Genomic DNA, 27,160 nt, shown 5'->3' on the forward strand with positions numbered 1-27,160 from the left:
TTTTCTTTGTGTCCAAAAAAGATGGCTCTCTACGTCCTTGCATTGACTACCGCGGACTTAATAAAATCACGGTTAAGAACCGCTACCCCTTACCCCTCATCTCTGAACTCTTTGATCGCCTCCAAGGTGCCCACATCTTTACTAAATTGGACTTAAGAGGCGCCTATAACCTCATCCGCATCAGAGAGGGGGATGAGTGGAAAACAGCATTTAACACCAGAGATGGACACTTTGAGTATCTGGTCATGCCCTTTGGCCTGTGCAACGCCCCTGCTGTCTTCCAAGACTTTGTTAATGAAATTTTTCGTGATCTGTTATACTCCTGTGTTGTTGTATATCTTGATGATATCCTAATTTTTTCGGCCAATCTAGAAGAACACCGCCAGCATGTCCGTATGGTTCTTCAGAGACTTCGTGACAATCAACTCTATGCTAAAATTGAGAAATGTCTGTTTGAATGCCAATCTCTTCCTTTTCTAGGATACTTGGTCTCTGGCCAGGGACTACAAATGGATCCAGATAAACTCTCTGCCGTTTTAGATTGGCCACGCCCCTCCGGACTCCGTGCCATCCAACGTTTTTTGGGGTTCGCCAATTATTACAGGCAATTTATTCCACATTTTTCTACCATTGTGGCTCCTATTGTGGCTTTAACCAAAAAAAATGCCGATCCCAAGTCTTGGCCTCCTCAAGCGGAAGACGCCTTTAAACGACTCAAGTCCGCCTTCTCTTCGGCTCCCGTGCTCTCCAGACCTGACCCATCTAAACCCTTCCTATTGGAGGTTGATGCCTCCTCAGTGGGAGCTGGAGCTGTCCTTCTACAAAAAAACTCTTCCGGGCATGCTGTTACTTGTGGGTTTTTTTCTAGGACCTTCTCTCCGGCGGAGAGGAACTACTCCATCGGGGATCGAGAGCTTCTAGCCATTAAATTAGCACTTGAGGAATGGAGGCATCTGCTGGAGGGATCAAGATTTCCAGTTATTATTTACACCGATCACAAGAACCTCTCATACCTCGAGTCTGCCCAACGGCTGAATCCTCGTCAGGCCAGGTGGTCTCTGTTCTTTGCCCGATTTAATTTTGAAATTCACTTTCGGCCTGCTGATAAGAACATTAGGGCCGATGCTCTCTCTCGTTCCTCAGATGCTTCGGAAATTGAACTCTCTCCTCAACACATCATTCCTCCTGACTGCCTGATTTCCACTTCTCCAGCCTCCATCAGGCAAACTCCTCCAGGAAAGACCTTTGTTTCTCCACGCCAACGCCTCGGAATCCTCAAATGGGGTCACTCCTCCCATCTCGCAGGTCATGCGGGCATCAAGAAATCTGTGCAACTCATCTCTCGCTTCTATTGGTGGCCGACTCTAGAGACTGATGTGGTGGACTTTGTGCGAGCCTGCACTATCTGTGCCCGGGATAAGACTCCTCGCCAGAAGCCCGCTGGTTTTCTTCTTCCTCTGCCTGTTCCCGAACAACCTTGGTCTCTGATTGGTATGGATTTTATTACTGACTTACCCCCATCCCATGGCAACACTGTTATTTGGGTGGTCGTTGATCGATTCTCCAAAATGGCACATTTCATCCCTCTTCCTGGTCTTCCTTCAGCGCCTCAGTTGGCTAAACAATTTTTTGTACACATTTTTCGTCTTCACGGGTTGCCTACGCAGATCGTCTCGGATAGAGGCGTCCAATTTGTGTCTAAATTCTGGAGGGCTCTCTGTAAACAACTCAAGATTAAATTAAATTTTTCTTCTGCATACCATCCTCAATCCAATGGACAAGTAGAAAGAATTAACCAGATCTTGGGTGACTATTTACGACATTTTGTTTCCTCCCGCCAGGATGACTGGGCAGATCTTCTACCTTGGGCCGAATTCTCGTATAATTTCAGAATCTCTGAATCTTCCTCCAAATCCCCGTTTTTCGTGGTGTACGGCCGTCACCCTCTTCCCCCCCTCCCTACCCCCTTGCCCTCTGGTCTGCCCGCTGTGGATGAAATTTCTCGTGATCTCTCCATCATATGGAGAGAGACCCAAAATTCTCTCTTACAGGCTTCTTCACGCATGAAGAGATTCGCGGATAAGAAGAGAAGAGCTCCTCCCATTTTTTCCCCTGGAGACAAGGTATGGCTCTCCGCCAAATATGTCCGCTTCCGTGTCCCTAGCTATAAGTTGGGACCACGCTATCTTGGTCCTTTCAAGATTTTGCGCCAGATTAATCCTGTCTCTTACAAACTTCTTCTTCCTCCTTCTCTTCGTATTCCTAATGCCTTTCATGTTTCTCTTCTTAAACCACTTATCATTAACCGTTTCTCTCCCAAATCTGTTCCCCCCACTCCTGTCTCTGGCTCCTCGGACATCTTCTCCGTCAAAGAAATTTTAGCCTCTAAAAAGGTCAGAGGGAAAACCTTCTTTTTAGTGGATTGGGAGGGTTGTGGTCCAGAAGAGAGGTCCTGGGAACCTGAGGACAATATCCTGGACAAAAGTCTGGTCCTCAGGTTCTCAGGCTCCAAGAAGAGGGGGAGACCCAAGGGGGGGGGTACTGTTACGCCGAGCGCTCCGGGTCCCCGCTCCTCCCCGGAGCGCTCGCTACACTCCCCTCACTGCAGCGCTCCGGTCGGTTCCACGGACCCGGGGCGCTGCGATACCGCCTCTGGCCGGGATGCGATTCGCGATGCGGGTAGCGCCCGCTCGCGATGCGCACCCCGGCTCCCGTACCTGACTCGCTCTCCGTCAGTTCTGTCCCGGCGCGCGCGGCCCCGCTCCCTAGGGCGCGCGCGCGCCGGGTCTTTGCGATTTAAAGGGCCACTGCGCCGCTGATTGGCGCAGTGGTTCCAATTTGTGTTTACACCTGTGCACTTCCCTATATCACCTCACTTCCCCTTCACTCCCTCGCCGGATCTTGTTGCCTCAGTGCCAGTGAAAGCGTTTCCTTGTGTGTTCCTAGCCTGTGTTCCAGACCTCCTGCCGTTGCCCCTGACTACGATCCTTGCTGCCTGCCCCGACCTTCTGCTACGTCCGACCTTGCTTCTGTCTACTCCCTTGTACCGCGCCTATCTTCAGCAGCCAGAGAGGTTGAGCCGTTGCTAGGGGATACGACCTGGTCACTACCGCCGCAGCAAGACCATCCCGCTTTGCGGCGGGCTCTGGTGAAAACCAGTAGTGACTTAGAACCGATCCTCTAGCACGGTCCACGCCAATCCCTCTCTGGCACAGAGGATCCACTACCTGCCAGCCGGCATCGTGACAATACCTACATCTAAGTAGTGTACTATTTTGTACCTGTTAAACTCTCAAGGGCCTAGATACTGTGAAAGGCCAGGCAAAAGTACTCCCCAGCTTGTGTTGTACTCAGATACTTTTGAAAGTGTACTGCAGCGCTTGTGTTTTACTCCATTATGTTTTTTTAAGCATACTGTAGCGAATTTTTCTGCCCTCATAAGTGCATACCACATACCTACATCTAAGTAGTGTACTATTTTTTACAACACAAATAGAGAAACATAGCCGAACATCCACCACATGCATTTTGATCTACTCTTCTTCTACAACTTCTCTAAGCATAATTTAAAAAACGAACAGGTTGTTAGGATACATTTTGATCAAAAAGTACAAGCCCACTCGCCACGTCAAGGCCACCTAGTCAGAGTGGGTCGCCAACCTAACACTGGTGTAGTGCCGGGCGGCGACCACTGCCTCAAGACACCATGCCCACAGGGGGAATGACCCAGTGGCCAGGCAACCCCACTGCTGCCCGATCAAGCCCCTGGCTTTGGGCCACACCACCCTACAGACAGAGCATCACAGAAACAATTGCCGTCACAGAGAACCACACCAGTGTGAACACTTAACATGTGCTCCCTGCCAGAGGGCTGGGAGAATGTAAGGAGGAAACCCATATGCCGTCTCCTGCTAATAAAAAACGTTTGGGCCAGATTGGTGGAGTGGAGTACTGGCCATTGAAGAAGGGAGAGACTACAAATGTACAACACAAATAGAAAAACATAGCCGCACATCCATCATTTGTATTTTGATCTACTTGCTTTTCAGCATAATTTAAAAAACTAACTGGTTGTTAGCATGCCCTGTTGGCATGGTGTCTTGGAGGCGGTGGTCGCCGCCCGGCACTACACCAGTGTTAGGTTGGGGACCCACTCTGACTAGATGGCCTTGACATGGCGAGTGGGCTTGTACATTTTGATCAAAATGTATACAAACAACCTGTTAGTTTTTTTTAATTATGTTGAGAAGAAAGTAGATGAAAATACAAATGGTGGATGTGCGGCTATGTTTCTCTATTTGTATTGTACAAGTGTACTATTTTGTACCTGTTAATCTGTCAAGGGCCTAGATACTGTGAAAGGACAGCCAAAAGTACACACCTGCTGCTGTTCTAGTCAAATACTGCTTTAAGTGTAATGAAGCGTATTGTACTCCCCTCATATATGCACTAAGTATGTCAGGCAGAGAAGTGCCAGGATGTGCACAGAGGAGTGGCAGAGGCCTAAATTCATCAGGCGCGGGCAGAGGTCGCTTCAGACTAGGTGCGAGTGTCAGCAGGAGTCGCAGCGAGAGGCCTGAGCGGCCAGTATCAACTAGCGGTCGTGTCTTGACCAGCAACCCATCTGCCGTCATGGATTGGTTAACGCGATCATCCACTTCATCACAAGTGACCTCTGATACCCCCAGTCAACAGTCGGTGGGTTCCTCAGACACAACCCTCAGTTGGCATGGCCCGGGAGCAGTCCCTGTTCTCCCATTGCCTCTGTCCTATGCTGTTCCCTCCCCTAAAGAAGTATCTTATGCTGTGGGTTCAGCTCCACTATTCACTGAGGATGATCTAAGAGAGGACAGTCAGCAGCTACTGCCCAGCCAACAAGTGGAGGAGACATCCGTCACTTCCTTTGCAAGTCGGGCAAGTAGTGATGAAGAGAGTGACGTGGGAGGTGGTGTTGAGGACATCGGTGACGTGCAGACACTTGTTGAGGATGATGAAGCCGATCGCAATTGGGAGTCGGATGCAGAAAGGGCTTCATCATCATCAGGAGAAGAGGATTGCAGGTTGCCAGTGAGGCAGCAGCTAAGCCAGCAAGGTGGTAGCATGATTGGCAGTCAGCATGGTGGCAGAAGTGGAAATTCTGGATCCAAACGTGCCCAGGGGAGACCACCTGCTTCGCAGGAGCCTACCTTCCCGGGAGGTAGTGGAACAGGGGTTCCTGGAGACAGCGGCAGTAGCAATCAATTAGTTGTGGACTGTTGGTGGGAAAATCAGCTACTTGGCGGTGTGGCAGTTTTTCATCAAGCATCCGGAGAAGGGTAACATAGCCACATGCAAAAGGTATTTCCAGTAGGTGAAGCGTGGACAGGGTCCCAATGTTGGCACCACGGCCCTGCGTAAACATATGTCGCGCCACCATAAAGCGGCCTGGGAGAACCGTGGCTCCGATGTAGTGGTCCATTTTGCTGCATCACCCAATGCCACGCAGCTCCCTCTTTCAGCCATCCAAGGCTCCACCACCTCAGCCCAAAGGACCTGTGTATCGTACCCTCCTTCTGTCGCTCCAGATGCTCCTTTTCCTCCTATTTTTAGTCAGTCATTCCGTCAACAATCCATCGGCGAAGCCATGTCCAAGAGACAACAGTATGCGCCCACTCATCCAATGGCGCAGAAGCTGAATGTGCTCCTGTCCAAGTTGTTGGTGCTGCAGTCCCTCCCTTTTCAAGTGGTGGACTCTGCACCTTTCAGAGAATTGATGGCTTGTGCCTAGTCGAGGTGTAGAGTCCCAAGCCATAATTTCTTTGCGAAGAAGGCAGTATCAGCCCTGCACAATTTTGTGGAAGAGAAGGTGGTCCAGTCCTTGAGCCTGTCAGTGTGTACCAAAGTGCACGGCAGCGCCGATGTCTGGAGCTGTAACTATGGTCAGGGACAATACATGTCCTTTACGTCCCACTGGGTGAATGTGGTTCCTGCACAGCCAACTTGGAAAGGTCACGCCGCGTCCTCCTCTACGCTCTCAGGCCATTTGTCCTGTGACAGTCTGCGACTCTGCCTCCTCATCCTCCACTATGTACTCAGCCTCCACTGCACAAACAAGTCTCGGTGCCCCTTCAGCATACCATATGTGCAGGGCACGGCGGTGTCACGCTGTTCTTCACATGGTTTGCCTTGGTGAACCGAGTCACACAGGAGAGGAACTGCTAAAAGTAATTCATAAAGAAATCTGAGCATGGCTTACTCCACGAAAACTGGAAATGGGAACCATGGTGACTGACAACAGGAAGAACATCTTGTCTGCGCTGCGTCTGGGAAGGCCGAGCCATGCACCCTGCACACATGTTCAATCTGGTTGTTAAGCGGTTCCTGAGGTGTTCCCCCCCATTTGCAAGACATCATAACAATGGGAAGGAAACTTTGCATGCATTTCAGCCACTCGTACACTGCAAAGCACACCCTCCTTGAGCGGCAGCAGCTGAAAGGTATCCCCCAACATAGTTTTATTTGCAACGTTTCCACTTGTTGGAATTCCGCCCTCCATATGTTGGACTGACTATACGAACAGAGAAAAGCCATCACCGATTTCTTGATGATCCAAGCGGATAGCAGGAGTAGTACTAGCTCCATCAGCAGCCTAAGTCTACAGTCGCTGATGAGTAGCTTTCTTCACCCGCATAGTGAAGCAACTCATCAGCAGCAGGTAGACCTGGAGCAGGACCTGAACCAGCAGGTGGTGGCATACCTTGACATGACCATGCCAACACACCTTGAAGATCCGCTGGACTTCTGGGCAGCCAAATGTGATTTGAGGCCCCAACTAGCAGTTTGCCCTGGAAAAACTGTCCTTCCTGGGCCAGTAGTGTGCCATCAGAGCGGGTGTTTAGTGCGGTGGGGGCCATAGTCACCTTAAGGAGAACTCTTCTGTCCATGAAAAATGTGGAGAGATTGACCTTTTGTGGATCAGCCAGGATTCCACCCACTAATGTCTGATGCCATTGACCATGGTGCCACACCAACACTTCACAAATATGGATAGTGCCAAACAGATTTAAGGCGCTGCTCCCCAGTTACAAACATTCCTCCGCATCAGACTTTTTTTCACCCACCTTCGTCACTAGGTACTGGTCTTGCCATATACAGCACTGAAGTTGTGAAAGGTTAAAAAATGTAAATTTTATTTAATCTGTTTAAAAGATAGAAAAAATTGAAAAAAACACACAAAAATAGACAATTGAACCAAACTAAACGGCCGCCATCTCTACACTAATATCGGTAGACAATGCCTATTATTATGCCTAGTTTCAGCCTTTTTTGTTTAGAGAAACTGAAGTTAATCACGTTGATAACAGTACATAACTTCAAATCCACAGGTCAATTGCACATTCCCAAGTCCTATTGCAGCATTATGTACGTCACACAAGTGCACAATCCCATAACATTGCATTTAGTTGAATTCACTTCACAGCATAATGTCCATCACATTAATAGCAGCAGAAGAGACATATGTATATTTCCGGGAGTGTGGCTGAATCCCAGAGGATGTAGCCGTGTATTAGTTACGGAAAGACAATATCAGGTGTGCAGATAAAACAACCAATAAAAACCTCTGGCCCTCAGTCTGTCTTGTGGCTGAGTCTGGTTTGAAGCTGGCAGAAGATTGTGATTCAACGCGTTTCACTGTCCGATCATCAGGAATCGCTGACAGTCTGGTGAGGAAATAGGAGCCTCCCTTAATATGTATAGGTGTGCATGGCTTCTGATGGCAGCCGTGCATTGGTGTACAAACACTGTGTTATTTATACACCCCCTCGTGTTTCAAACAGCCCGCCCCCACCTCTATCCTATCGCCGGATGGCATCTCAGCCAGTCAGATTGCGAATAGGGTAGACTACATGTGGAGGAGTAGTGTTAGGGGAAATGATAATCATGCGCTGCAAGCCTTGCTTGCAGGTATACTATCAGGCATTGTCTACGAGTGAGTATCAAGCCTCGTTTTCAGACATTGCCTAGTTACTCTACAGCAAGCTGAGAATGTGAGGTTTACACTAGCTGGTCTTGCCACCCACCTCACCACTCTGTCACCGGGTCACTTTCAGGACTCCTGATGCTGCTGCTGCCACCTCCAAGCTGTCTCATTCAGCCACTATATCTTTTCCTCATGCTTCAGCCAACTCCAGGCTGTGTTATTCGGCCACTATATGGTCTACTCATGCTTCACCGCCTCCAGGCTGTGCCATTCAGCCACTATATGGTCTCCTCATGCTTAAGCCACCTCCAGGCTATGCCTTTCAGCCACTATATGGTGCTCTCATGCTTCAGCCAACTCCAGGCTGTGCCATTCAGCCACTATATAGGAATAAAGTGGAAAAACAGGAAGTTTTTCCATATGGCGCATGCCCCAAGAAACAGTATGCCAAGGTTTAATCAAAAAAATTTGCATTTAATAGAATAAAAGGGTACAACACAGTTGTTTCCTGGGTTCGAAACAACTGTGTTGCATCCTTTTATTCTAATAAATACCAATTGTTTTGATTAACCTCCTGAGCGGTATTCCCGAGCGTGACTCGGGGTTAATTTTCCCTGCTAGGATCGGTAACCCCGAGTCACGCTCGGGGTAGAATTGCAGAGTTCCCGGCTGGGCTGCACGATATATCGCAAAAGCAATGCGATATAGCGATGCGGCCCCCCGGGAAAACATGCGATTATCTGCTCTGGTCGGCTCCCGTTGCGGGGGCCGGCCAGAGCAGGTAAAGAAAAATACTAAAAGTCAGTGTTTCCCTACCAGGGGGCCTCCAGCTGTTCCAAAACTACAACTCTCAGCATGCCCGAACAGCCCAAGGCTGTCCGGGCATGCTGGGAGTAGTAGTTTCACAACAGCTGGAGGCCCCCTGGTAGAAAAACACTGAGCTAAGTGTAAAGGGAAGAAGTAGTAAAATAAAAAAACCTTTTGCTCACCTAGTCCCGGTCCCTGCAGATGCCGTTCCCCTCCGTGCGGTCCGGGGTGTCCTCTCTTCACTATTCATCTTCTAGGACCTATCACTTTTCAGCCAATCACAGGCCGCAGTGGTGTAAAGCCTGTGATTGGCTGAAGGGGAAAGGGCTTGTTCTGCAGCAAATACACTAGGTTTGAAATCTGCCGGCAAACCTAGTGTATTTGCTGCAGGACAAGAAGGTGACCAGGGGGGGGGGGGGATGAATGTGACAGAGGGGGGGATGTGACAAGGGGGGAATGTGACAGGGGGGGAATGTGACAAGGGGGGAATGTGAGTGAGGTGGAATGTGACTGGGGGGGAATGTGACTGGGGGGGAATGTGACTGGGGGGGAATGTGACTGGGGGGGAATGTGACAAGGGGGGGAATGTGACAAGGGGGGGAATGTGACATGAAGGGGGGAATGTGACATGAAGGGGGGATGTGACAGGGGGGGAGGGGAATGTGACATGAAGGGGGGATGTGACAGGGGGGAGGGGAATGTGACATGAAGGGGGGATGTGACAGGGGGGGGGGGAATGTGACATGAAGGGGGATGTGACAAGGGGGGGGATGTGACAGGGGGAGGGGAATGTAACATGAAGGGGGAGAATGTGACAAGGGGGGGAATGTGACAAGGGGGGGGAAGAATGTGACAAGGAGGGGGGAGAATGTGACAAGGAGGGGGGGAGAATGTGATGGGGGATGTGACAAGGGAGAGGGGAATGTGACGGGGGAGATGTGAAATGGGTGGAGGGAGATGTGAAATTTAGTTAAAAAAAATTGTACCGCTTTTGGTACACATTTCCAGACAGAATCATACCGCCAGGGAGGTTAAACCTTGGCATACTGTTTCTTTGGGCAGGCGCCATTTTTCCACTTTATTCCTATTTTTCCACTTTATTCCTATATTACTGCACCGTCCCCTGGAGGTCACGGTGAAGGACGCCAAGGCAGCCACCCAGCTGAACCTACTGACTTCAAGCAAGTCTACAGGTGATTCAAGGTGTTGTGCACTCAGCACAACCGCTCACGGTAAGGTGCAATTAACCCTGCACGCGTTTTATTACCATAATAATATTCCACTAGGAGTGCACCTCTTCTTTCTATTTTATTTCAGATTCAGCCACTATATGGTCTCCTCATGCTTCACCATCCCAGGCTGTGCCATTCAGCCACTATATGATCTCCTCATGCTTCAGCCACCTCCAGGCTGTGCCATTCAGACACTATATGGTCTCATCATGCTTCAGCCACCTCCAGGCTGTGCCATTCAGACACTATATGTAACACTCATGCTGCTACATACTCCAGGCTGTGCCATTTAGGCACTACATGGTCTCCTCATGTTGCTACAAAATCCAGGTGGTCATTCAGCCACTATATGGTCTCCTCATACTGATGCCACGTCCAGGCTCTGTCATTGTGCCGCCATGGGACATGTGACTCCTTGTTAGATTTGGTCCTTTGTAACCACACGCCGGGGCCCGAGAACATTAAAACTTGGGAGTGTAATCCTAATTTTCAATTTCAAAATCTTCAATTTCAATTTTAAAATTCATCATTTAATCTTAGGTATTGTGAAGCCCTATTGTCTACTCATGCTGCCGCCAGCTCCAGGCTGTGCCATTCAGCCACTATATGGTTTACTGATGCTGCTGGGCCTGGGACATTATCAAAAAATATTTTATGGTAGCACTAGCTACCATAAATCTTCAATTTCACTTTTAAAATTCATCTTTTAATCTTAGGTATTGTGAAGCCCTATTGTCTACTCATGCTGCTGCCAGCTCCAGGCTGTGCCATTCAGCCACTATATGTTTTACTAATGCTGCTGGGCCTGGGACATTACCTAAAATATTTTATGGTAGCACTAGCTAACATAAATATTCAATTTCAATTTTAAAATTCATCTTTTAATTTTAGGGATTGTGAAGCCCTATTGTCAACTCATGCTGCCACCAGGTACAAGCTACGTCATTGTGCAATCATATGGTGCAATGCTTATGCTGTTGGCATCTTAAATTTTAACTTTTTTAAAAATGTTATTTATCTAAAATCTTCAATATAAAATTTTTAAAATATCTTTAATCTTCTCTATTGTGAGGCCATATGGTCTTGTCAGGCTGTTGCCACCTCCAGACTGGGTAATTCTGCCACTATATGGTCTCCTCATGCTGACGCCAATTGCAGGCTGTGTCATTCTGCCAGATTATGGTCTCCTCATGCTGCTGCCACCTCCAGGCTGTCATTGTGCCGCCATGTGACTCCTTGTTAGATTGGGTTTTGTGGTCATACAGTATTAATTCAAAGTAAACACCAGGATATTAAACTTGGGAATCTAATATGAATCTGAAATTTTTTATTTAAAAAAATCGATGTAATCTTTTCAAGACTGAGGTCCTATGGTTGTCTACGTCATTACCTGTGGAATTATCACAAGAATCCGATGAAACAGCTTGGAGCGATAACAATGAACCATAACTGAATGTAAATGAATCATTCACACTTTCATTGTCAGGGGGGCGCTGAGAGGCAGGGGCTGGAACAGGTGGTATCTCGCCTGGCAGAGGACCGCCGGCTCGATGCTCACCAGAAAGGGTTAAATAAATTCTAATTAAATTAAATAAAAATTACATTAAAAATGTCTTTATTCTCTTCAATTTTGACCCCATATGGTCTCCCTGCTGCCACATTGACGCTCTGTAGCTGTGATTCTGATAGCAATGCCTGTAATCTGCATGTCATACTGAATAACAGTATTATTTCACTAACACAGCACACTCCCTATGCATGTTATGACAAAGCAAAGTGCTCTACACCCCTATTGAGGCTCTCTGTAGGCCAGAAATATCCGTTTTTAATAGCAATTCACCGCAAATAAATTCGGTCCGAAACTAATTTTTCCTGAAAATTCGACAAATAGGCTGAATTGAATTTTTAAAGTTTACTCATCTCTAGTCCTATAGTCTGATTATACCTGTAATCACTGATTTACAAACCTTCTCGTGACAATTTTTATTTATATCATGGTCTTTAGAAGTGTATTAGGCCTTCTCCAATAGCAGTAGAAAAAGTAGTCAAAGCAGTAAGGTTCACCATGGTTTATTGGTGTAAAATGCGATCATGCAATGTGCATATTCAGATCTGACACTCCAGTATTGTATTTTATATAATGACCTTCATATTTTGTATCTATTTTAAATTGTAGGTCACCTGAAGAGATAAAAGTATGCAATGGTGGTTTTCATGGTTCAGATAACCTGTTCAAGAGCATGCAGGTAATGACATCTGTAATATCCTTTCACAATAACTTGGCTGAACAGACTTTTTCAGTTGCCCTTAAAATATTGTTTGATTTAAAGTTTTCATGTTGGTATGCTTATCATTTTTTTTTTTAAATGTGGTGATGTGAGGTATAAGGGGCAGATGGTGTTTCCCAGGGGTAGATGGTATTATCCCCCTTCGTGTTCGTGACACCAGGGTGTGGTTTGCCTATGTAACCACCCAAAGGTAGAACCGCTAGTCTTAGGTTAGGCAGGGGCAAATATAGTCAAGGCCAGGTTAAGGTTAACGGTAACTTTTACTGAGGTTAGACAGGTGTTAGTCTATACAGTTCGGCCAGGATCCCAGAAAGGGGACCAGTAACACAGGGAATCTCGCAGCTTGCTGGGACTTACAGTGACTTGAGAGACTATAGGTGCAGGCCACACTGACTACAATTGACTTGACTTGACTGAAGATGATGACAGCCGATCAAGATGATACTGACTTACTGACTTGTGACTGCAATTTAGGTTGAGGCCTCCAGATGTGCTGGACACTGACCCTGAGACATCTGGACTGGCCTTGACCTCAGCAGAAAGTGAAACACAAGAGAGAGATTGTAGTACCTCCCCCTCTTATAAAGGGGGGCTGAGTAAGGAGCCCATAGACCAACTGTGAGGCACCTGGTACAAAAATATGACTTAAACATGTGACAAACATTATCGTGTGACTAACAATCATGTGACCCAGTTCAAAGGTCCTTTGCACATAATATACCACCTATTAACATCATGGGGGAACACTGCAGTAGAGCCCTGAGGATGTACAGGGACTCAACCAGACAGGACTGTAGGAACATATCCCGTACTGGGACATCACAAAAACAGAACTAGACATATCACAGAAACCTGTGAAATGCTTTGGTTGCTTGAGGAGTAGTGCATCTCTGTCCATGGCATTCTATATGTCTACGAAAACATCCTGAAAAGGGACTGAGATCTCTGCAAGCTGGGTAGTGAAGTGTAAGTTTCTTCTGACTCGTTCTGCTGATCAGTGGGGGTGTTCACACGGAGACTCTGACCAATTTATACTTTTGACATGTCCCTGAGACTTATGCAGTCAAAAATCAGCCAAAGAAGTTTGCACCTGTATACTATTTATAATAGTTGTGTTAGATGTGTTATGACAGGTACACTTTAAACATATTGGCCCTGAGTGTAGTTTTTTTTGTTGGTTTTGTTTCCCGACAGGTATTATTTCACGGCATTAACTAATGTTTTTTTTTTTTTTTTTTTTTTTTTTTTTTTTTACAACTGCTCTGAGCTAGCAGGTCCAGAGCTCAAATCTCAAATTTTCTGTGGAAACATTAGTTAATATGTTGAAATTTTTTTTAAATGCTGGGAACACGCCCATTTATGACAGCCTCGCCCCCTTTTCACAGCAGCCATGCCCAATTTCCGGGTTTTCTAAATAAAATGGAGAGTTAGTCATTTTTATTTTTTATTTTTGGCCCAAAGACAATATGTAATCAGTTGAAAAAAATACCTTGTGTTTGATTTTAGTTTTACTAATTTAGTGATAGTTTTGATACTTTTCTCATCAATAATTCCCATTTATTGCAATGCCACAAATCACACACTACAGCACTGTTTATGCAAGCAATGCAGATAGTAGGGGGAACAAACTAGTGTAAAAACTAACAAACTAGTGTAAAGTGTAAAAACTTGATTTAATCTTTTCACAATTCACTGATGAATGAAACTTTTTCACATATATTCAAAAAATTAGGAATCTGCTTGTTAGAAATGTATTTATTCACTGTTGTTTGTTCACCTTAGAATAAATCGACATGCAGGTGTGCTACTTTTTACAAGGTGTACACCAAAATCTGTGCCAAAATACAGTGCTTATTTATGCCCCAGAAAAAGTTATAATGCAAAAATCCATGTCTCTTTTTTATGGTCTATGAACAAGGATATTTCACTGATTTAAACTCTTCAATAATATGATGGAAAGGTAATTTACCATCAACTCCTAGGCTGGGTTTACATCACTATAGGTGTCTCCAAGGCACAGATATGTCGGCAGATACTCTGTGCTCGCGGCAAAACTCTGATATTCAGAAAATTACCCAAACGTAGTTACTATAGGGGATATTTATCAAAACCTGTGCAAAGTTGACCAGTTGCCCATAGCATCCAATCAGATCATTTCTATAAATATTTAAAAAGTCCTATTTAAAAAAAATTTAAGAAGCAATCTGATTGGGACAACTGGTCAACTTTTCCTCTGCACAGGTTTAGATAAATCTCCCCCTATGTGACTAAGTTTGAATGGGGCCCCTATGTGGTCATTGGTTTAAATGGGGCCTTTGTTGATCTGAGCACGGATATGTCAACCGCAGGTATTTAACTTTGCTGATGCATCTGAGTCTTTACAAAATTCCATCACAAAACTTATTTATTCACCCCCAGTATGTATGTAGCCCCAATATTGCAGGCCCAAAGGAAGTTTTAAGAAAAAAAAATTACATCAGTAAAATTGTCTAAAAAAAAAAATAAAAAAAAAAAAAAATAAATAAATAAACACACAGCATAACCTTTCTGAAACTAGTGAAAATTAAACATGATTAACATAGTAACATAGTAGACAAAAAAAGCTAATGGAGTACATAGTACTATATTTATGGCTGTATCTGGGCTGAACATTCAATGGTTAATTGTCCACAGGGCAGAAACAAGCAATTTATAAAATGGCCATAAATGTCACACTGTCCTACACATACGGTAAATGAATATCACTATGGAGCGTGAATATACCTGTTCTGTTACTGAAAGGCATTGAGTTCACTGTGAATTACAGCATTGGGTAACCGGACCCAGACATGTGTTGTCCATGACCTTGTTAGCATTTGCACAGGATCCAGGTCTTATTGTAAATATGATTTTGGCTAATAATTTACTTGCTTCAAGCCATAAAAGCAATGATGACTGGCAATATGATAGCACATAAAAAACCAGTAAGAGATTGCCCCGTTGTAAGTTATTGATTTCCTGCCCTGGGAACATACTGTAAATATACACTTTAGGCTTTTAGATAAGGATTGCTTAGAGAAAAATGGAAAGAACAACTGGAGTTCGTCCTGCTCGTAATCTTTCTGATAACTTTGATTGCAGGCTCTTTTTATTGGATATGGGCCTAAGTTTAAACATGGTGTAGAAGTGCAACCATTTGAGAACATTGAAATCTATAATTTGATGTGCGGTAAGTCACTTAATTTTTTTTATAACATGGTTAGATTTACTATATAACGCTACATATTTACATCTGATGTGTTTTGCAGAATTGTTGGAGGTTGAACCTGCACCAAATAATGGTACTCGTGGAAGTCTTAACCATTTACTTAAGCAGCCACTTTATGAGCCATCCTTACCAAAAGAGCTATTTGAACCGTTCCAGTGCTCTGTTATTCATGGAGCCAGGGTGAACAGCCTCGGCTGCTCTTGTGACTCACTAGTAAGTACAACAGATTTTCTTTGTTACACAAGTTAAAGGAGAACTCTGCTATAGAAAACCTATTACATGAAGGTATTCTACAGAAAAGTGTTCTCCATACAGGAGCCTAATATACCAATACATGCAAACAGCAGCTACAAAGATTGCTATCATTCTTGTTGGCTCAGTATGTCCACATTAAAATTATTGAGTTGTCTATGTAATAGCAGCTTTAAAAGGGTAAACCACTGGAAAACATTATTTTTTTTAAACCAACTGTTGCCAGAAATGTAAACAGATTAGTAAATTACTTCTATAAAAAAAATCTTAATCCTTCCAGCACTTATCAGCTGCTGTTATGATCCACAGGAAATTCTTTTCTTTTTGAATTTCCTTTCTGCCTGACCCTAGTGCTCTCTGCTGACACCTCTGTCTATTTTAGAAACTGTTCAGAGCAGGATATGTTTTTTTTTTTATGGGGATTTGCTCCTACTCTGGACAGTTCCTAAAATGGACAGAGGTGTCAGCAGAGAGCACTGTAGTTGGGCAGAAAGGAAATTTTAAAAGAAAAGAACTTCCCTGTGGATCATCCACAGCAGCTGATAAGTACTGGAATGATTAGGATTTTTTAATAGAAGTAATTTACAAATCTGTTTAACTTTCTGGCACCAGTTGATTAAAAATTTTTTTTTTCCAGTGTAGTACCCCTTTAATGGTTTAGTTTGGATAACTGATCTCCTTAGATTTGTCAATAGTCTGCAGCATGTACTACTCTGCACAATATAAGAGGCCTTCCTAGATGGCTGCTTAGGCAAACCCTTAGAAGGGGCTAGGGTTGCCACCTTTCTTGCAAAAAAAAATACTAGCCATGCTAATTTGCATAATTAATTATATATGCGTGACATCACAGGAAACACATATGCGGGGGAAATTTTGTCCTGTTCTAACCCCTATAACTTTTTTTATTTCTCCTTCTATGGGGATGTGTGAGACTCATTATTTTGCGCCCAGATCTGTAGTTTTTAATTGGTACCATTTTTGTTTTGATGTGACTTTTTGATCGCTTTTTTAATTAACTTTGGGAGTTGCAGTTAGTTACTAAGTACCACGCCCAGCATGCCCTGATACAGCCTGTGGTTCAGCAGCTGCCCCAAACGAAAACTACAACTCCCAGCATGTTGGACCATATAGTAGTATATGTCACGATGCCGGCTGGCAGGTAGTGGATCCTCTGTGCCAGAGAGGGATTGGCGTGGACCGTGCTAGTGGATCGGTTCTAAGTCACTACTGGTATTCACCAGAGCCCGCCGCAAAGCGGGATGGTCTTGCTGCGGCGGTAGTGACCAGGTCGTATCCACTAGCAACGGCTCACCTCTCTGGCTGCTGAAGATAGGCGCGGTACAAGGGAGTAGACAGAAGCAAGGTCGGACGTAGCAGAAGGTCGGGGCAGGCAGCAAGGATCGTAGTCAGGGGCAACGGCAGGAGGTCTGGAACACAGGCTAGGAACACACAAGGGAACGCTTTCACTGGCACGATGGCAACAAGATCCGGCAAGGGAGTGCAGGGGAAGTGAGGTGATATAGGGAAGTGCACAGGTGAAGACACTAATTGGAATCACTGCGCCAATCAGCGGCGCAGTGGCCCTTTAAATCGCAAAGACCCGGCGCGCGCGCGCCCTAGGGAGCGGGGCCGCGCGCGCCGGGACAGGACCGAGGGAGAGCGAGTCAGGTACGGGAGTCGGGGTGCGCATCGCGAGCGGGTGCTACCCGCATCGCGAATCGCATCCCGGCTGGAAGCGGAATCGCAGCGCCCCGGGTCAGTGGATCTGACCGGAGCGCTGCAGCGGGGAGAGTGTAGCGAGCGCTCCGGGGAGGAGCGGGGACCCGGAGCGCTCGGCGTAACAGTATATAGTATAGGTCAGGGTTTCCCAACCAGGGGTGCCTTCAGCTGTTGCAAGACTACAACTCCCAAACTACCACACTGGTATAGTATATGGTGCAACATTCCTGGAGTTGGAGGATTGGTTGGGTAAATACCGGCCATTGCACTGCAGGTATTTATTTATTTTTTTAAATATATTTTTATTGAATAATTTTATAACAAACATAACAAATCAGTATAAACAGTGAGTGTCACATAAAAGGTCACAAGTAACAAACAAGGAAGGAATAGAAAATCATTTAAGGCACGTGGTAGTCAAGGTTAAAGTACCTGAATTGTCCCCGAGACTCCAGTGAACAAGAATGCAAGAAACGTTAAAAATCTGCCATGGAAAAAAAAAAAAGACTAATGATCTGCCATGATTTTTGAAATTTCATGTCCTGGTTGATCAGCGAGATAGGATGAAAGGATCCAGGGTCCAAAGAATCCATGCCCGGTTTAGGGATCACTTTCTTATATGCTAGTTTAGCTGCTGGAGATATGACCCCAGTTTGTAGGATTTTGTTAAAGTAGCAAGTTTAAGGGGGCACCACTTGATCTAGCAGGGGTTTGTAAAATTCACTGGGATACCCATTTGGTCCTGGCGCTTTGCCATTTGCAAGAGATCGAATACCTGCCCCTACCTCCTCCTCTGTTATTGCTGCATTGAGCTCCTGACATTGGTCTTCAGACAGTGCTGGCAGTGTGAGACCCTCCGGAAACCTCACTTCCTAATTAGTAGGGGCGGGGGGAGGAGTAAAGGTCAGTATAATAGGAGCTCAAGATAGCCCTAAGGGAGTGTGGTTCTTGCTGGATATGTCCCTGTTGATCCCTCAAGGCTAAAACATGTGTAGGTGTGTAAGATCCCTTCGCTAATCGGGCAAGGAGACAATTAGCCTTGTTACCGGCTTCAATGCGGGACCTATAGATCCTCTCCTTTCTATCCAACCACAGCTCATATGTCGCACTTGCTTTCGTCCATTTAAGCCTGTTAACCGGCATGGGGGAGGCCATAAAACTAGAGTAAGCCCACGATAAAGCTACACTGACCATTGCGTGACCCTCCAAAGTTTTGCGCTTCAGCGTGTTGCTATAGGACATGATCTTTCCCCTCATCACTACCTTCGCCGTTTCCCAGTACAGGGTGGGATTATCCCTATGTGTCGCATTGTCAGTCTGGAGCTCCAGCCACAAGACCCTCAGAAGCTTTTGGAAGGAGACAACTTTTGCCAGATAGGATGGAAAGCGCCACAGGAAATCAGAGCCCTTGGGGCAGGTAGGCAGGAGCTCCAGGACAACCAATGCATGATCCGAAATACCAGATCCTGGACGTCCACTGTCCACAAATGGGAGCAGAGCACAGGACTGATCAAGAAATAGTCAATTTGGGACCAAGAGGTGTGTACATGTGAGAAGTGTGTGTACTCACAGTCATCTGGGTGGAGGTGATGCCAAGGGGACTTCTAGTAAACCAGTTTGTCAGAAAAGCGGGGAGGACCTTGTCACTCTGACATATGGTCACCGGCAGCAAGGAGGAGCTTCTACAGTCTATCAGTGGGTCAACTACTGAGTCACCCCCCAGGAGCATCTGTGTCTCAGTAGTGCAGTTGACAGTATCTGATAGAGAATGAAAAAAATAATTATCTCCATTCAGGGCATAGACATTGTATAAACTGTAGGTATTACCATGATGCTCAAATTTAATGAGACATTCGTCCCTCCGTATCCTGTTCATGGGAGAGTAAGCGGTGAGAAAAAGACTTGTGAATCAGCGTCGTCACTCCAGACTTGCCATTGTCTGCCGGGCTGCCTAGGGCCTTGCCCACCAAAAGCTTCTGCATTCTCTGAAAGTCTGGTTCCATAAGAGTTTCCTGTAGGAGGACAATTTCAGGATGCAGACTTTTCAGCAAGTGCAGAACCCTAATGCGTTTCTGAGGGGAACGCAGCCCCTTCACATTCCAGGTGATAATCCTACACATGATAAACTAAGAACCCTTCCGGGTGTGATAACAGGAGACCGCATAGTGTAGAGTAAGTAGCTGAAAAGGGATGGGGGGGGGGGACACAGCAGCATGTAGACGTTACAAGAGATAGACAGAACAGTGGGACATGTAATTGACAAGATAAGGTGGAGAACCTAAGGGCGGAGGAGCCTAGAAGGGTGGCCCACAGAGGAAGGGGATCGGGGACAAATGAGCTGTGTCCTGCAGGAGTTCTTGCAGTGCTGCTTCAGCAGCTTCGGGTGTCTTGTAAAAGGAAAAGGGGCCATCAGAGCGAAATACTTTCAGAGTTGCAGGATATTGAAGCTGGAAGCGTCTCTTAGCCTCAAACAATGCAGTGCAAATTTTTCCAGAAGCTCATCTGTGTTTAGCCACATCTCCTGAGAAATCTTCCAAGATCAGCACTTTCTTGTTGCGAAAGGTGAACGGTGAGGTACGACAGTGGTAAGCTCTCAGGATCTCCCCCTTGTCATTGTAATCAACCAATTTCAGGATAACCTGTCGTGGATGAGATGGGTCAGCGTGATGGGACTGGGAGGTAGTAGCAGGTGCTTGACCTAGGCTGTGCACTCTCTCCACTCTGCATTTATGTTGGAGGCCCTGGGCTGCAGGCAGGTCACTTTCACAGAAATCTTGTAAATCTGAAGAAAGAAGAGATTCGCCGACCCCCACTAGTTTTAGATTGTTCCGGCATGAGCGGTTTTCCAAGTCTTCCAGCTTTTCACTGATGTAGCAGAGGTCAGTTTCTGTTTGGCACAGCCGGTTAGCCAAGCCGCTGTTTTCATCTTCTAATGCATCCTCTGTTCTGCCTCACCCAATCTCTCAGTCTGGACTCCCAAATCAGTATGGAGCTGTGTTAACATTTGATCATAAAGTGTTTTCAAGTGTTTGTTGTATAGTAGGGGTGATGCCGCCACCTGGACTAATGCCGCCACCAATGTCTGAAGATCCGTAGGTGTAGACACTGAAACATCTGTAGTGCCCACCAAATGTGGAATCAGGTGAGGTCCTGCCTGTGCTGAGGGCCCCCCCATCTTGGGAGAACAAGGACTGATTGGGGGCAACCTCCATCGCTAAGGATTGAACTTGTGCATTCTGAGCTAGTGATTGCCCCGAGGATGGAGCAGGAATAGGAGTGGCAGCCGGTGCCCCTGCAGAGGGTACTGAGCGCTGGGACCCCTTGTTGAGGTACCGCTCCATAGGAACCCCTGCGGTGCTGTGGCCCTTAGCAATAGTCACTGGGGAAAGTCTCTCCAGCAGGGTTAAGAAAAGTAGGTATCCTGAGGCTGTATAAGGCTGGCAGGGAGGGCGGGTAAACATCCCCTGGGGACTACAGGGCTGAGGGGGAGGAGAAAGGCTGAGCCTTGTACTTGCCGGCCTGCTGGTAGTCTGTAGTATGCACAGGTAGGATCCCAGGTTTGCGGCCACTGAAGCCCCAGAGGTAGCGTGACCAGAAGCAATAGGGCAGACCCTTATATACTGTTTATCAGGGGGTCTCCCGAGTAGCCAGTCTGTGTGCGGTGTCAGTCGCTCCCCTCAGATAATTGTGTCGGCCCTGAGTGCGCCAGCTGGTAGCGCTGATGTGGCACACTGCCTGCGCAAGATGGCAGGTACTGCAGTGAAGGAGGAAAGGGTCACCGGGAGCCGTGCGGCCGCTCGGAGAAGCTGCCACTTGCACTCCAGACCTCTGCAAAAGATCAGGGGACTGCCTGTCCGGTTCGGGGGGGTAAGTACCCCGCTGTGATGCCGGTCCGGTGCGGGTAGGGAGTCCGTGGCACAGGAATGGTCGCCAAAATACCGGTTGTGCCGGCAAAATACTGTCCAGGTTGCAACCCCAGAAGGGGCATGAATCAGGCACTATGCAGTAAACATGTTGTCAAGTATTATGACATGAGGGATCTCCTTATACTTCATTAACCACAATACGCTGTATACTTCATCTGTGCTTCACAAGCCAAATGATAGGCCTTCCCATCTCAGCCCTGCATCGTGCCCAAATCAATATTAATATCTGCAAATATGACATTTCTGCCTAGAAGAACACTATTTACCACTTATGTTGTGCCTTACTAGGGGGACAGTTGGGCACATGTTGGCCACTGAAATGGCGTGTCTTTGGAAAAAGTGCAATTTTAACCTTCCTCCAAAAAGGATAGCTTATTAGTAATCAGACAAGGCTATCAATAGTAGTCCCCACCACAATTGTCAAAAATACAAAGAAAAACTGGGGTATAACTTGCAAGTCTAAAATGCAATTTTAATTGGGTTAAATTCTAAAAAAAAAAAATAAATAACCCCTTAACAGACAAACATGTGTTAATCTCCTATGACCGCAAGGGAAAAATATATTCACGGAGAATAGATACAAAAAATCTCCACCGCCACAATATTATTGCACAAATCCAAATATTGCACACATATAATTGCACAGGAATTTACCTCAATAATTAGTTGATGGTGAAATATTGCACAAATCCAAATACCGTAGTTACCACTCCTTAGTTAGATGTCAGTGGTCTATTCTATTGCACTTAATCCGGGCTATAAAAACACATCATAGGGTTGGTCCTAGAGGGGTTAATAGATATGACAGGGAAGACTGATATGTGCTATCCCTATTCTCCCTACTAGTCCCTAATGTGTAATGCAAACATAGTCCCTATTAGCACCTTCTCCTCACTGTTTGGCACGTAGCTGGGGCACTCGTCCTAATAAGGATGACCCCCGTACCTCGGGACCCTGTCCCGATTCTAGTACATGCCTATCAGTGCTCCTTGACAAATTGGGTGGTATCAAATGTCACTTCTTGGGGTTGTTTTAATATTTTACATCAGAGACTCAGAAATTGTGGGTCAATGATGAATACTGTAAACCACCAAATTAGGCAAAGATCACAAGGCCCCTTTTCACTCCTGAGCCTGTCAATATCCAGGCAAAAGTATAAGGCCATATGCAGACTGTTTTTAAAATCAGGCAACACAGCCTAGTAATCAGAAAACTGTGTTTTTATAGTGGCACATGCCATGGGCACAACCTATTAGGTGCTGAAATGGCATACCTTTGGATGTTGTAGAGTGAAAACCGTTATTTTCCACTAATGATATCAAAATGCTACTAAGGTCTTAGCTAACCGCTTGAACAGGGTTATTTTGTCCATCATACACCCCGATCAGTCCAGCTTTATGCCAGGCAAATCCACGTCAGACAACATCCGACGGGTACAGGCTGCCGTCCAGGTGGGGGGCGCTTTGGGAGGGGATTGGGCCTTGGCGTCACTGGATGCCGCCAAGGCCTTTGAATCGGTGGAGTGGGGCTACTTACAATCAACCCTTGCTAAATTTGGATTTGGTCCTAATTCTAGAAAGTGGATCTCCCTTCTCTATAGGTGCCCTTGGGCTCAGATCCTGGTGAATGGCGTGTGTTCTTCCCCGTTTGCTCTTGGCAGGGGCACGCGCCAAGGGTGCCCCTGTCTCCACTCCTGTTTGCGGTGGCAGTGGAGCCCCTGGCTCTACGTATTCAACAGGATCCTGATTTCCGTGGCATGTGTATAGGAGGTAAGGAGGAACATATCAGCTTATACGCCGATGACATGGTGGTGTTCCAATCTGATCCTTTGTGCTTGCTCCCGTATGCCGTGGAAGTGATGAATCATTTTGGGTACTTCTCCGGTTTGTATATTAATTGGACCAAATCTGCAGTGACGCAGCTTTTAGCTAACGACTGGCCCCCTGTCATGAGTGGTCTTCCTGTGGTCACATCATTTAAGTATCTGGGGGTGTACATTCACAGAGATCCTATGCTCGAACTACCCGCCAATATTCTTGCCCTTCTCCCCTGCATTAAATCTAAATTTCGTGTCTGGTCGACTCTGCCGTTATCGGTTACTGGCCGTATTAATCTTATCAAACTTATTGTACTGCCCAAATGTCTCTATGATTTGGAGCATGCCTCTGTGCCGGTCCCTAAACACTTTTTTGATTCTCTCCACTCCCTCCTCTCTCCCTTCATTTGGGGCCCCAATAGACCTAAAATTCGCCTTACTACACTACAACGAGCCAAGTTGGAAGTGGGTATGTCACTCCCCGATTTTTACCTGTACTATTTGGCAGGCCAGCTTCGATATGTCAGACATTGGATCTCTGGGGATGTTGGGACGACTTCGGAGCATTCTCTGGACGAGTTTGTACCGTCGTTGACCTTGCGAATGGTGTTGGATAGCCTTACCCTGGGTGGTCGTGCTTTTCTTCCCCTTCACAAATTAGCTATAAAGGTTTGGAGGGCCGTTAAGGGGATCTATGGTTATAGCGATGTTCCTGAGGACACCCCACTGTGGCATAACCCTCATCTCCCACAGTTGGGCGCTGCTCTAGACTCGTTTTTTTGGCAAGGAGTGGGGGTACTCAATTTAGAACACCTATACACTGACAACGTGCTCTGTTCATTTGATCAATTGCAAACCAGATATGCCTTACCGAGAAACTGCTTTTTTAGATTTCTTCAGCTACGCGTTGAATGCCCAGTTTCCCATGGGGAACCCTCCAATCTCGGCTTTTCCTCTTATTGGTATTTTGAAATTGCAGGGACCTAGGGGGCTGGTGTCCATCCTCTACACACATCTTACTCAGGCAAAGAACTCCCGTTCCCGATTGCCTGCGGTCCGGCACTGGGAATCCCATATTCCTAATCTGACCAAGGATGATTGGGAGGATATTTTTTCCTCCCACATGCTGGTATCCCCGGCAGCCAATAACAAATTGATCCAACTGAACATTATTCACTATAGTTATATTACTCCCCTTCGACTGCATAGAATGGGTCGTTCTGACTCTGATGCCTGTCATCGTTGTGGGGCTGCCGGGGCTGACTTTTGGCACTTGATCTGGGCGTGCCCTTTTATTGTATCATTTTGGCAGGAGGTTCTCCAACTTCTGGCCTCGATTGTCCAACCTTCCATATCTCTTGATCCCTTCATTTGCCCCTTATGGATGGGGAGGTATGGACACACCATGTCCACACATTTATACGGGAAGCTTTGTTCATGGCCAGGAAGGCTATTGCCCTCAAATGGATGGACCCCGGCTCCCCTACCCTGTCTCAGTGGAAGGTTCTTGTTAACGCCATACTGCCCTTTTCGCATTTGGTGCACAAGAATAGGAAGTGCCCGGGTAAATTTCTGTCGGTGTGGGGTGGCTGGTGCTCCTCTCCGTACACTCAATGCTCTTATTCTGTGACCTCCTCTCGGGCCCCGTAAAAGCCCTTCTAGTGTTTTGCGTGTTGTCTATGCCCTTCTGTTTGTATGTCCCTTTCGGTTTGTTCCTTAGTCCTCTGTCGTTTCTTTAGGTGCGTGGGTCGATCGTTTTCCCCGTCTTCATCCCTCCTTGACACAAGGTGGTCTGTTTCTATCTAGCTGTATGCTTCACGGGAAATGTTTAAAGGATTGCTTACCTCATGTTTACAGTTTTTATTGGCTAGGTTTATGTACATATAGTGTATACCTGAATCCCTATATATGATGCAAGAGGGACTATTCTGTCGTTTACATTTTGTTCACATGTACTGGGTTTCATAGGCCTGTTCAAGTGTATTTTCTCTGTGCACTGTGTATATTGTCCTGGGCCTGCGAGCTGATACTGTTTACTTTTAATAAAACGTGTTTAAAAAAAATGATATCAAAATGCTCACTACTAAATGTTAATAACGTTTAGTAGTGAGAATTTTGATATCATTAGTGGAAAATACATGGACAAATTGGAGAACATTGTTGAAATAAGGCTTCCTTTAGTTCCCTTTATTAGAATGTTGTTATAGTGCAGTGTGTAATAATGGACATCCTGCTGCAATGGCTGAGATCATAAAAGCTATTATGAATACTCTGGTTCACATCGCTATGGCAAAAACACAAGTGCAAAACACACAAAGATTACAGCAGAACACTGCAAGCACTAAATGTATAATGGGAAACATTTCAAATTGCAATACTGCTTAAAATTATTTATTTTTTTTTGCCCGACCTTCCTCACATTTAAGCATTCTGGCGGATGCTAGTACTGCTCAGAAATGTGCCAACTCATAGACAGCCATGCATTTCTTAACTGAATCCGCAGAACGAATAGACATGTCTATTCTTACTATGGATGCCGGAGTCGGAATTTCCACCGTGTGCACAGGGCAGTAGGAGCCCATTGAAATCAATTCAGCTGAATTTCCGAGCAGAATATTCAGGCGAAATTCTGATCAAAAATTTCACTGTGTGAACATGTCCTGAGGCTGAATTAAGGTACAAACAAAGAAGTGACCGCAGCACACTGGAGTATCAAACGTGTAGGTAACTTTTATACCAAGAACCATTTCGGTGTTCTTCGGGGTGTCTTCCCTGGGTGTGTGTATATGTGTATGTATGTATATGTGTGTGTGTGTATGTGTGTGTGTGTGTGTGTGTGTATATATATATATATATATATATATATATATATATATGTATGTGTATATATATATATATATATATATATGTATATATATATATAGTGTGTGTATATATACCGTATTTATCGGGGTATACCACGCACCGACCTATAACATGCACCCTCATTTTACCAAGGATATTTGGGTAAAAAAAGTTTTTTACCCAAATATCCATGGTAAAATGCGGGTGCGTGTGTGCGCGTATATACCCCGATACACCCCCAGGAAAGGCAGGGGGAGAGAGGCCGTCGCTGCCGGCTTCTCTCCCCCTGCCTTTCCTGGGGTGTAGAGCCCTGCTGCCGGCCCTTCTCTCCCCCTGGCTATCGGCACCGCTGCCCGTTCTGTCCCCCTGACTATCGGTGCCGGTGCCCCATTGCCGGCGCCGATAGCCAGGGGGAGAGAAGCGGCGCCGACAGCCAGGGGGAGAGAAGGGGCAGCGGCACCCATTGCCGGCGCCGCTGCCCCGTTGCCTCCCCCCATCCCCGGTTGCATAATTACCTGTTGCCGGGGTCGGGTCCGCGCTGCTTCAGGCCTCCGGTGTGCGTCCCCTGCGTCGTTGCTATGCGCAGCGCACTGACGTCATGCGCCGCACCGTGCAGCGCATAGCAACGACGCAGGGGACGCACACTGGAGGCCTGAAGCAGCACGGACCCCGGCAACAGGTAATTATGCAACCGGGGATGGGGGGAGTCAACGGGGCAGCGGCGCCGGCAATGGGTGCCGCTGCCCCTTCTCTCCCCCTGGCTGTTGGCGCCGCTTCTCTCCCCCTGGCTATCAGCGCCGGCAATGGGGCGCCGGCACCGATAGTCAGGGGGACAGAATGGGCAGCGGCGCCGATAGCCAGGGGGAGAGAAGCGGCGCCAACAGCCAGGGGGAGAGAAGGGCCGGCAGCAGGGCTCTAGACCCCAGGAAAGGCAGGGGGAGAGAAGCGGGCAGCGACGGCCTCTCTCCCCCTGCCTTTCCTGGGGGTGTAGCGGCATATAACACGCACATAGACTTTAGGCAAAAAATTTTTGCCTAGAAAGTGCATGTTATACGCCGATAAATACGGT

General features: G+C 46.5%; 1 protein-coding gene across 1 annotated transcript in view; it reads left to right on the forward strand.

Moving 5' to 3' along the window:
- Nucleotides 1–27,160, forward strand: part of ENPP1 (ectonucleotide pyrophosphatase/phosphodiesterase 1) — a 149,839-nt gene that overhangs the window by 104,309 nt on the left and 18,370 nt on the right. Inside the window, exons 16-18 of the mRNA XM_056566561.1 lie at nucleotides 12,176–12,245; nucleotides 15,408–15,495; nucleotides 15,575–15,747. Coding sequence (XP_056422536.1) covers nucleotides 12,176–12,245; nucleotides 15,408–15,495; nucleotides 15,575–15,747 — 331 coding nt within the window. The remainder of the gene's footprint in view (nucleotides 1–12,175; nucleotides 12,246–15,407; nucleotides 15,496–15,574; nucleotides 15,748–27,160) is intronic.

The sequence above is a fragment of the Hyla sarda genome, chromosome 3 (genome assembly GCF_029499605.1).
Source record: "Hyla sarda isolate aHylSar1 chromosome 3, aHylSar1.hap1, whole genome shotgun sequence".
NCBI classification, from domain to species: domain Eukaryota; kingdom Metazoa; phylum Chordata; class Amphibia; order Anura; family Hylidae; genus Hyla; species Hyla sarda.